This window comes from Camelus ferus, chromosome 33 (genome assembly GCF_009834535.1).
Source record: "Camelus ferus isolate YT-003-E chromosome 33, BCGSAC_Cfer_1.0, whole genome shotgun sequence".
NCBI lineage: Eukaryota > Metazoa > Chordata > Mammalia > Artiodactyla > Camelidae > Camelus > Camelus ferus.
Genome location: NC_045728.1, coordinates 16,788,558 through 16,800,753, shown reverse-complemented (window position 1 = coordinate 16,800,753; position 12,196 = coordinate 16,788,558). Strand labels below are relative to the sequence as shown.

General features: G+C 39.9%; 1 protein-coding gene across 2 annotated transcripts in view; it reads left to right on the top strand.

Annotated features, from left to right (window-relative positions):
* DIXDC1 (DIX domain containing 1) overlaps positions 1 to 12,196 on the top strand; it is a 71,535-nt gene that overhangs the window by 22,540 nt on the left and 36,799 nt on the right. For both annotated transcript variants that reach the window (XM_032472567.1, XM_032472566.1), the window contains 2 exons: positions 7,174 to 7,303; positions 10,867 to 10,992. In XM_032472567.1, the coding sequence (XP_032328458.1) occupies positions 7,174 to 7,303; positions 10,867 to 10,992 (256 nt within the window). The remainder of the gene's footprint in view (positions 1 to 7,173; positions 7,304 to 10,866; positions 10,993 to 12,196) is intronic.

Genomic DNA, 12,196 nt, shown 5'->3' with positions numbered 1-12,196 from the left:
ATGAAATGACAGGGTCTGGAAGGATCTGGTGAGATGGGATCTACCAAGTTGAAATGTGTTAAAGGTAAATACAGATCAAGAAGACCAGTTATACAAGAATGAAAATGGGAGAGATTGGCTCAACAGCAGAATGTGTTAAGAATTTTTAAGAGTTTGGTTGACAGTTCAGTGTGAGTCAACGGTTTGAGGTAGTAACAAAAAAAGAAGGAGAAGAAGGGGAGGAGGAAGAGAAGGAGGAAAGAGTGTGAAACATCTTGGATGAGAAAGCTGAGTGCCTGATTTTATACCTAGAATACTGTGTTTGTTTCCAGGTACTGTGATTTTAGAGGGATTTCGGCCAAAAAAGCAATGATGCTTCTAACCATTTTGTTTTGAAGAGTTTTGGAAAAAATTATGGAAATAGACAAGCTACTAGCTAACATGATGAAGAAGAAAAAAAGGAGAAAGCACCAATATACAAAATAAGAAATGACAGTGGGGAAGTAACTATTGAAACACGAAAAACTATGAGTCTTTGCAGGTTTGTGCAAAGACATTTAAAAATTTTGATGAAATGGATAATTTCCTAGGGAAATGCTGATTACTAAAATTGATAGATACAGAATATGTAAAACAGAGAAGTTTCTGTAGAAGAAATGGAGAACCTCAAGAAGGAACTATTGCTCAGAAAAAGTCCCAGGCCCAGATTATTTCACAGAGGAATTCTACCAAACCTCCGCTTATCAGATATTCCCAGTGCTCTGTAGATTATGTCAGGGGACTGAGAATGAGGAGAAATTTTCTGCTTTTTTTTAAAAAAATTAAGCAAGTATAATATATCTAAACATGATAGTGCAAAAAAGAAAACTACAGACTAATATTATTTATAAATGCCCCTGAAGAGGACAACAAATATAGTACTAATACAGCACTGAGAAATGGTTTATTAGTGAACAGAATTCAGCATCACATTAAAAATATAATTCATTATGATCGAGTAGACTTAACTCCAAGAATGCAAGGTAGATTCATAATTAGGAGATCCACATATACCATATTAATAGGTCTCAGGAAGAATAATCATAGAGTTATCCTCATAAATGCTGAGAAAACTTTCATCAACATTTAACATCTGTTCCTTATAAAACCACTAAAGAAAATAAGACTTGATGGAGTCTTTCTTAACGTGATAAAATATATATACTTTCTTCCTGAAAGCAGTCACTTTCTAAATTGGGAAATACTACAGGTATTTTCTCTAAGTCCAGAACAAGGAAAGGATGTCCACTGTCTCCACTACTGTCCAACTTTGCACCAGAGGTGTTTAGAAACTGATTAGAGGCACAGGGCTTAGTAAAGAAGTAAAACGATTTCTTTTTGTAGATGATATGATAGTAATCCTGGAAATAATTGAGAATCATTAATAAAACTCAAACAATAAAAGATAAGGTAACAGGATATAAAATTAACCTACTGAAACGAACAGCTTTCACAAAACAGAGAGTAATCAATTAGAGAAAGTAATGGTAGAGAAAACCTCATTTACAATCACAGTAAGGAAGTATTGAATACCTAGAAATGAACTTAACATGAAATGTATAAAAGCTACAGGAGGAAAACTTTAAAACATCCCTGAAACACACATTTCATCAGCAATGGAAAACCAGCCCCCATTGTTTTTTTTTTTTCTTTAGAGGTTTTAATAGAATTTAATAAATTGACCGAAAATTCTCAACAGTTGCCAAAAAACACAATTTGCTTGCAAAGAGACAGTAAATGGAGTTGATAAGATAAGACAGTTCACAGGCATGATCAACATCTGTGAGGAATAAATTCTTGAAAATGTAAAAGTGGAAGGAGAAAGAAGAGATTTAAAAAAATTTTTTTAAATAATTAAATTGAAGTATAGTCAATTTACAATGTTGTGTTAGTTTCTGGTGTACAGCAGAGTGATTTACTTATACATATATACACATTTGTTTTCATATTCTTTCTCATTAGAGGTTACCACAAGATTGAATATAGTTCCCTGTGCTATACAGTAGTTCCTTGTTGTTTATCTATTTTATATATAGTAGTTAGTATCTGCAAATCCCAAACTCCTAATTTATCCCTCCCCATGCCCTCCCCACCTCCTATAACTATAAGTTTGTTTTCTATGTCTATGAGTCTATCTCTATTTTGTAAATAAGTTCATTTATGCCCCCCCTTTTTTCGATTCCACATATAAGTGATATCATATGATATTTTTCTTTCTCTTTCTGGCTTACTTAGTATAATGACCTCCAAGTCCTTCCATGTTGCTGCAAATGGCATTATTTTATTCCTTTTTATGGCTGAGTAGTATTCCATTGTGTGTGTGTGTGTGTGTGTGTGTGTGTGTGTGTACCACAACTTCTTTTTGCAGTCATCTGTGGATGGACATTTAGTTTGCTTCCATGTCTTGGCTATTGTCAGCAATGCTGCTGTGAACATTGGGGTGCATGTATCTCTTCTTGTGGTTTGATGACTAGAGATGTTCCTTTAACATTTGTTGCAAAGCTGGTTTCATGGTGCTAAATTCTTTTGGCTTTTGTTTATCTGTGGAGCTTTTGGTTTCTCCATCAAATCTGAATGAGAGCCTTGCTGGATAGAGTATTCTTGGTTGTAAATTTTCCCCTTTCATCACTTGAAATATATCATGCCACTCCCTTCTGGCCTGTAGAGTTTCTGCTGAAAAATCAGTTGATAACCTTATGGGAATTTCCTTGTGTGTTATTTGTTGCTTTTCTCTTGCTGATTTTAATACTTTCTCCTTATCCTTAATTTTTGTCATTTTGATTACTATGTGCCTTGGTGTGTTCCTCTTTAGATTGATCCTGTGTTGAACTCTCTGCACTTCCTGGACTTGGCCAACCCACATTCTTGAATAGGATGTTTCAACATCATAAAGATGACAGTTCTCCCCAAGCCATGTCAATTTTTAAATTTAATATAATCACAATAAAAATTCTAACAGGCTTTTTTTGTGGAAGTTAGGTAAATAAATATTGAAGCTCATATGAGAGATAAATATTCAAGAATAGTCAAGAAAACATTAAAAAAAAGAAAAACTTCAGGGGAGAGGGACTAGCCACACCAGATATTAAAATATACCATAAGGCCTCTGCAAATAAAAAATTTTGGTGCTGGTGCATGAATAAACAAATACACAAGTGATGTAGAATACAAAATCCAGAAATAGACCCAAGAACTATGGAAATTTAGTCTATGATAAAAAGGTGGCATCTCAAATCCCTGGAGTAAAGAGTGACTTTTTAGTAAGTGTGCTGGAACAACTGGGTAGACATTTGAAGACAGATAAATTGGATCTATATCTCCCATCACATACAAGAATAAATTCCACGTGGATCAGGGATCTAAAGGGAAACAAATTTAAAGCCATATGAGAACTAGAAAAAAGCAGAGGTGAATCCTTTCACCTCAGTTTAGGGAAAGGCTTTCTAACCATGACTCAAAATTCAGAGGCAGTAAAATAAAATATCAATAAATTTCATTATATAAAAATAAAAACCTTTTCATGGGCAAAAAAACATAAACCAAGACAAAAAATTACTGACAAACTGGGAAATCTCTGCAACACATATGAAAGACAAAAGGGTAACATTCTTAATACATAAAGAATTCTTAAAAATGGAGGCACTAAAGGACCAAAAAAATAGGTCCTTTGATTAAAAAATAGGGAAAAGATATGACTAGACAATTCATGAAAAAGATATAAAAGACAAAGATATAAAATGAATTCTTAAACCTACAAAGAGAGGTTCAAACTCATAATTAAAGAGATGAGGATTAAAACAGCCTAGGATACAATTTCTCACCTATCACATTGGCAAAAATTTAAAAGCATGACAACATGTTCTGTTGGCAAGGCTGTGGGAAAATGCACTCGCGTGCGTTGCTGATGGGAATGCAAACAGATGCAATCCTTTTGGCAGGGAATTTGGCAATGTCTAATAAAGTTACCCACTTACGTGCCTTTTTACCTAGCAATCTTTGAATCTACCTTGAAGATAGACCTCCACCAACATGAAAATACTCATGCGTAAGATTACTCATTGTTGCATTGTTTGTAATTGCAAAATATTGGGAAAAAACCCTAAATGCCCATATATAGAAGAATGGTTGAATAAACTATAGTACGTCCACATAATGGAGTACTATGTAGATGTAAGATAAGGAAGATTTCTTGACCAATATAGCATGATTTACAGATTGTATTAAGTGATCATTAGATGAAGTGAAAAGTGCAGGTCCAAAGAGAATAATCAATGCTATGCTACTTTTCACATTAAGAAGGATACAGTAAAACCTCCTCGGCAGAACAGCATTAGAGAGAATGTGTTTAAAGGACCTAGCATAGCTCTTGACGCAGAGCAGGTGTTCAGAAAAGTGGTGGGTATTCTTACCATTTATGCCGTAGCATCCGCTTTTGTTGGAAGACCAGAGCTGTGGTTAATATGCGTGTAAAGTACTGTTTGGAACCTCAAAGCAGTTTTGCAGCAGAGACAACTTAACTTCTATTCACCAAAGTTAAGGTTAATGACCGAAAGAAGGTTGTGGTTACTTTAGTAAAATTATGTTGGCCTAATGAAAAATACTTGTTCTCATCTGCCCCTGCGTATTTAATTTTTCCAGTCATTTTAAATCTTGGCCTGATGAAATGTGACAAATGATGTACTGATTCAAACATATTTGTTGAGCACCTGTTATTCTGAGTCCAACAATTCTGAACTCTTACAACTCCCTGCATAGAACGCAGTTCAGACCTGAGCTCCCTAAGTCCACTGTCCTCTTTGCCTCCTTTCCTCCTTCAGAGGACTCCGCTGAGCGTGGGTTTCAGGTTGGGCAAAGACTCAGCCCCTGGAACACCCCTGTCGTAGCGCCTGTCTCTACCAGCCTGCAAGCTCCTCCTCCTCTTCCTCTCTTCTCTTTTTTTCCTGAAAGATTCTTGAAGGCATGAGGCTCCTCATGGCCCCACAACAGTCCAGTGCCTGCACTCAACTTATTGTTGAGCTGACTGTGTGACACAGGACATCCCCGAGGAGACCAGAGTTGGAGGTGTGTGGGAGAGTCGGGGAAAGCTTCCTAGAAAAGGTGATGCTTGAGATGAGATTGAAGAGGAGATGGCAGGCAGAGGGAGGTAGAGTGGCTGGAAAACGTGGTACGTTTGGGGCACTGCACATGGTTTGGATGAACTGAAACATGGCGTGGTGAATGTGGGGAGGAGTGAGTGAAGCTGGAGAAGAGGTAAAGTAAAGGCTGGCACAAGACAGACTTAGACGCAGCTAAGGAGATTGGATTTTGCTTGAGGATAATGACAGCGCACTGAAGGAATTTAAGCAGGAATGCATGGAGGGTGGGTGGAGGGTGAGATACAGGGAGATGGGTTAGGAGTTTTGTACCCAAACCAAGTAATCAGATCCCAGATGTTACCCTTAGTGCCTTTCTGGTCTTCACTGCTTTTCCCGGAGCAGAGTGATTTGCTTTAGAGGTGCCGTTTGCCTGGTCTGCCTCACACAGTGTCGTGGCTGTACCGGGGGAGCAGACCTCGACGGGAGTCTGACCCATGTTAAGGCGGAAGGTGCAGCTACCTCTTTTCTGCAGGGTGACTTGAATAGCAAGAGGCCCTGGGTAAATGCCTGGACCACTTTTTCTGGGCTTCATGACCAGGTCTGCTATCCTAGCTTGGGGACATTGGAGAAGTTACATAATTTCTCTGAACCTCATCCATAGAATGGATAAGATAGCGACCTCGCTTTCGTGCTTTTGTGAGAACTGAATTAGACGATGATCATAAAAAAGATAATGACCATTTAGTAAGCATCAATCGTGTGGCAGGCTGTGTTCCAGGTACATTATTAACTCTTTAAAACACATTATAAAACACCAAAATTAGTGTTTAGTTTGTGATAGGACTCCATAAACATCAGATTCCTCCCCCCACCTCCTGCTGATCATCGCACTTCCTGCAGTTTGTCAGTAGCTCATGGATTATTGCCTGAGCACTGGTTTCCAAAGGACTTTATTTATTCCCACAGATTGACAGAGAGAGAGAAAATAGGGAAGATTTAATTTAAGCTCAGGAAGCAGCCAGTGAGTAATTTCCAGTATCATTTCATTAAGGAAGTACTTGAAGCTTAGAAATCAACTGTACATTAACCAAATTATAATTTAATAGCATTAGCCCTTGAACTTAATTTTTAGGTTCTGGGTCGTGGGCTTCTGCAGAAACCAGACAGAGCTGCTGCCTGTACTGTGACATTGTTCATGTGCTATTTTGATATTTAGTGCCCATCTTCAGACCAAATAATCAGACAAAAACACCTGAATATAAAAGCTCTGTGTAAAATGGAGTCTATAAGTTTGTCTAAGGGTTGAGATGAGTTACATTTCCTGCTTGGGTCCGAAAGGCTTCTGATGGTACTGGGTCCTAGCTTTGTCTGAAAATAAATGAAAGCCACTCTCCCCAAGTCTTCAGGAACACTGTTCATCACAGCCCATTCTTTTTTCTTCTTTGTGCAGGTTTCAGATAACAAGATCCTCTTTGACACTGTAAAGGGTGGATTAAAACGAACTCTGTAGCAATCCCAGGATTATAGGCTCAGGAGAATAAATCTGGGGTTGATTTCAGCTAAGCCTCATTATGAAGAAAGCAGCTATGGGAGAGGCGGTTCTGAGCTTGGTTTACTGTGGATTCCTGATTCCCCAAGATCAGTTCTTACCAGTATCACAGTCCATTATGCATACAGGACATGAGTGATTGTTCCTGAGAAGCACGGTGGGTTGCTGGCAGCAGTGATTACATTTGATGAAAACTGGCTGCAGTTCTGGTCCAGCCCTTATCCTGGTCAACAGAGCAAAACGCAAGCAAAGCAGGAGTCACAATCACTGAAACACTCATCTGTGTCTCTGTGTCTACCCTGCCACCCAGGTTAGAGATTAGCTCATCCCTGGAGGCTGGTGTAAAACTAGGAATTTGAGAACATGTTGCATGTCTGACCATCTTTCTTTCTTTCCTTAAAACTTTCTCCTTCTCCCTCTGGATATAGATCGCCCACCATGGCCCAATCTCACATGCTGCCTTAGAGGGTGCAGGGCAGAGGGTAAGAATAATATGTAACCTTTTCCTAATTTCCACCTTTCATTTTCCAGCAACAGCTGCAGGCATACGTGGCCTGGGTGAATGCACAGCTGAAGAAGAGGCCAGCGGTGAAGCCTGTGCAGGACCTGAGACAGGACCTCCGGGATGGGGTGATCCTGGCGTATCTCATCGAGATTGTTGGTCAGTTCGCCCTGGATTCTGTTACTAGCATAAACCAGCACGTGGCCTCTTTTATCCTCCACGTGCCCTTCAGAGCAGATGTCTTCTCCTTTAATACATATGGGAATGGAAGTAGAGAAGACTTAAAATACTTGCCCAAGGTTAATTTCGGTCAATAAACACTGAGTGGCGGGCGCTGTATTAACCGGATTGGGAGAGTTTTGAGAGCACACACCGTGATGATACGGGCACGGTGTGTGCTCTCAAAAGTCTCCCAATCCGGTTGGAAAGCCTGGAAAGTAAAGTCACTTCCATTAATGTCCTCAGTACTCTGATGGGACAAGTACAGATGGGAGCACGGGGTGGGGGCCCCCAGCCCAGTCTTAGGGGTTCAGGGATAGCTTGCCAGAAGAACTGATGTCTAAACGGAGGCTGGGAAAGGAAGTGGTGGCCAGGCAAAAAGAAGGTGTGTTACCAGCAAAAGGAGCCCTGTACGATATTCACTACCATGATGCTCCACGAGAGGGTTTGTCCCCTTGAAGCCCCGGAGTTGCTGCCGGCCGTTCTTATTAGATTGTGCCATAATCATATTTCCATGGCATTTGCCCGTAGCCCTGGACAGATTTCTCTCATCAAATGGTAATTGTTTACCTATCTCCCCTGTATAGATTGAGCCCTTTAAGAGCAGGTACAGGGCATGCATGAGGTCCTGGGTTCAATCCCCAGTACCTCAGTTGAAAAAAAATTTTTTTTCAATTAAAAAATAGAAAAAAAAGAGCAGGTACAGTGTAATTTTTTTTTTTCTGTTTCCACAACCCTTAACCAAGTGCCGGACACATAATAGGTACTCAAACATTCATTGTCATCTAAGTCCGCTTACTTTGCTTAGAGTCTTTGAGGGGTGTAGGGTTTGGGAGGGGTTATATGAGAAGCCAGGCTTGCCACAGGCAGCCAGCCCATGAACACCTCGTTCGGACACTCAGGATTCATCAGAGTGTTTACGTACAATGATAATAACCACGTTCATAGTAATAGCAGCTGCCATTTATTAAACACCCTATCTCATTTAATTTCAGTTAATCAGCAACCTTTGAGAAACATATTATTCCCATTTTCAGGAAACAAACTGAAAAAGAGAGAATTTATAAAAATAAGTAAATTCATTGAACACATGTATCTCAAGCACTGTGCTGGGCATGTTACTTTGATTGATTTATGATGTGGATCTGATACAAGCACTACTATTTTACTCATTTTATGGAATTTAGAAAGATTAAGCAACTTTACAAGGTCACATAACTCTGAAGTGGCAAAGCAGAGATACAAACTTAGGTCTGCTTTAATTCTAAAGCTCATTTTACACGTTTAATTTTTCACTCATTTGAATAGGTTATACTGCAAATACAATCAGTTAGAAAATCCAGAGAGCACAGGAGGATAGAAAGTCAAAAGCCTTTTTTCCACCCGTGTGCCCCTGCCAGCGACCTGCTCTTTCTGGAGACAGCCAGTGTTAGCAATTTCTTGCTTTTCTTCTCAGAGATATTCTGTGCATATACAAGCAGTATGAATACATATTCTTGTTTTCCCCAAACCCAGGTTCTTACATGCTGCGTTCTGTTGTGACTTGGCTATATAGAAAAACTCGCTGAGCTCACTGCTCTGTTTCCCATTCTTTCTTCAGCCTTTTGGGCTTTTGATCCCACTACCCCACTGAAACTGCTCTCCTCAAGGTCACAGCCTCTGCCTTGTCAAATCCAGTGGCCAGTCCTCAGTTCTCATTTTATACAATTTAGTGGAACTTGACACAGTGGGTCACTCCCTCCTCCTCCAAACACTTTCTTCCCTTGGCCTCCAAAACCCTGTGGACTTTGAGTTTTCCTCCTTGCTCACTGGCCTCCCCTCTTTGCTTTGCTGGCTGTCTTCTGCTTTCTGGCTTCTAAATGTTGACGTTCTTCTTAGAGTGTCAGTCCTCAGTCCTTGTGTATTCTCTATCCCCTAAGTGATCTCTTCCCAAATTTGTATCTTTAGCTCTAAGCTTTTCCTTGAGTTCTAGACACGAATATCAACTTCCTGTTCAGCATCTCTACTTGGATGTCTAAAATGCAACTCTGACTTCACATGTCCTAATCAGAACTTCTCCTGCTCCCCACTGATGCCTGTATCCTCCGGTATTCTTCGTCTGAGTAACACATCACAATACCAGTTCCCCAGCTGTTAAAGCAGAACAGTTAGAGATTGTCTTGAATGATTCTCTTTTCCTCATATATCGGATCCAGTCCTTCGCATGTGCTGTCTGCTTTATATTAAAGATGTACCTCTCGGGAGGAGGGTGTTGCTCAGTGATAGAGTGCGTGCTTAGCATGCACAATCCTCAGTACCTGCATTAAAAAATTTAAAAAAAAACCTAATAACAGCTCCCCGCCCAATTAAAATCATGTATATACCTCTCAGCCTCTTCCCAAAGCATCATTATCTTTTGGTGACTATTTACATTTTCTTTCTAAATAATCCGCCTGTTTCCTCGTCACATAATCTGTGTCCACACAGGGTCAACTTTAAAAAACATAAATCAGATCATGGAACTCCTGGACATAGAAAACAAACTTAGGGTTACCAAAGGGGAAAGAGGGGGTAGGGGAAGGATAAACTAGGAGTTTGGGATTAGCAGATACAAGGTCCTAAGCAAATGTTTATATATAAAATAAACAGCAAGGTCCTACTGTATAGTGCAGGAAACTATATTCAATATCCTGTAATAAACTATAATGAAAAAGAATATATATATAAACATGTATATAAATAACTGAGTCAACAGTGTAAATCAACTGCTTCAATAAAAAAGAAATAAGATCACATACATCCCTTACCTCAAACTCTCCATTGGTTGCTCATCACACGTAGAATAAAATCAGGCTCTTTGCTCTTTTGCTCTGGTCCACAAAGCCCTACATGGCCTGGCCCTGCTTACCTCTCTGCCTTATCCTAGGACTCAACTCCTCACCCGCTCCACTCCAGCCATGCTGGTTTTGTTGCGGGTCCTCAGATAAGCTGAGCTCAAGCCCACTTTGGGTCTCTTAACCTGACTGCTTCCTCCTCAAATCTTCACGTTTCTTACTTTGTTCAAATCTCTGACCAAATGTGTTATCAGAGAGGCCATGATCACTCTTGTTTGTTTTTCCTCGTAGTACTTATCACTACGTGAAATTGTATCAAACATTTATTTGTTGACTCAGTCATCTGTCATCCCTACAGATATAAACTCTGTGATGGAAGGAAAGACAAGGTCTTGGTCATTGCTGTTTCTCTGGTGCCCAGAACAGTAGGTGCTCGGTGAATATTTGCTGAATGAATAAATGTACACGCAGTAACTTCACAGGCCCATGGGGATAGATTTGAAAATTTGGAGGCCCTCTGAAAGGCTTTCGTTTTCCAATTCCCCATCCAAACTGCAAACACCAAGTCCTAACTCACTTGCATATTTATACATCATCTTACATCAAATATTCTCTTTCTCTGTGTCTAGCTACTATGAAACTGTGATAGTACTGTCCCCATAACTTCATGTACTTTCTCTCTTCTAACAGCAGGAGAAAAGCTGAGCGGGGTACAGCTGAGTCCCAGTAACCAACAGGAGATGAGGAATAATGTGGAGAAAGTGCTACAATTTGTAGCCTCCAAAAAGATTCGTATGCACCAGACTTCAGCTAAAGGTCAGTGCTTCCTCATGCCCTTGGATGAGACACACATCGCTAACTGGTGATTGCCACCATCAGGAGAGCCATCCGGTGTGTAGCGGAGGGTTCTGAGTGGACTGGAGTAGGATTAGGCCCGAGACCTCATAGTGATTTTCCAAAAAGAAAGTCACCCTTTGGGATGGAGTAATTCTCAAACTCTAAGTGCTTTGTAAACCTGGGTGGAGATAGGTGTTCTCTGTTCATTTTAATTAAATAAAGATTTGCTTGAGTGAAGGAAACTAATAGAAAAGAAATTACAAAATTGGGATATTAATTTTAGAATGTTGCACTTAAGTAATCAAAAACGAAGATATGTTTTTCAAGTTCTTAGGGTTTCGTGACGATTATTTCAAATCGTAATAGTGTAGGGGAAGGGTAGAGCTCAGCGGCAGAATGCGTGCTTAGCATACACCAGGTCCTGGGTTCAATCCCCAGTACCGCCACTAAAAAAATAAAATAAAATAAAAAATTAATTAAAAAATAATAAACCTAATTACCTCCCCCCTCAAAAAAAAAAGTTTTTAAAAATCGTAATAGCCTACTGTTTTTCCATCCAGTTTTCCAAGAGGAAAATAGTTTATAGCATATTTATTTGATCATTGCAGAATGTTTCGAGGCAGGATAGAAAGGGCTCTGTCATCTCTGTGCGTGCCCTGTCCTTTAGCCATGTGGCCAGAAGAGGACACTTCTCAGTCCATTTTGAGTCCAGGCTACAAGGAAGAAATGGTGTAGGTGTCCTCAGCGAGCACAGGCTCCCTGGTCGTCCCACTGCCTCTCTAGGCCTGATTATAGTCTGGTTCCACTTCAGCTTCAGTTTCTGGACCTGATTGCCTGTGGTTTGTTGAGAATGGGGACAGGAGGGAGCCCTCCTTTCATGTATTATTAGTGTTCTCTGTGTTGGGGTCATTCAGGCGAGGCAGATCCTGGCTGGCGAGAGTGCACTGTAGAAGGTTTCAATCAATCCTTTTGGAAGACTTACATATTTAAAAGGCTATGAAACCAAAAAAAAAAGAATTTAACCCATTTCTGTACAGTAACTTTCACCAGACCTATCATATTATTTTCTCCCTGCATTCCTCTTTTTCTCTAGGACAAAATTTAGAATGCCATAATATCTCTGATCTGGTCCCCATAAGGAGTGGGCTTGGGGATCTGGCCCATTAAAGTCGGCTATTTTGAG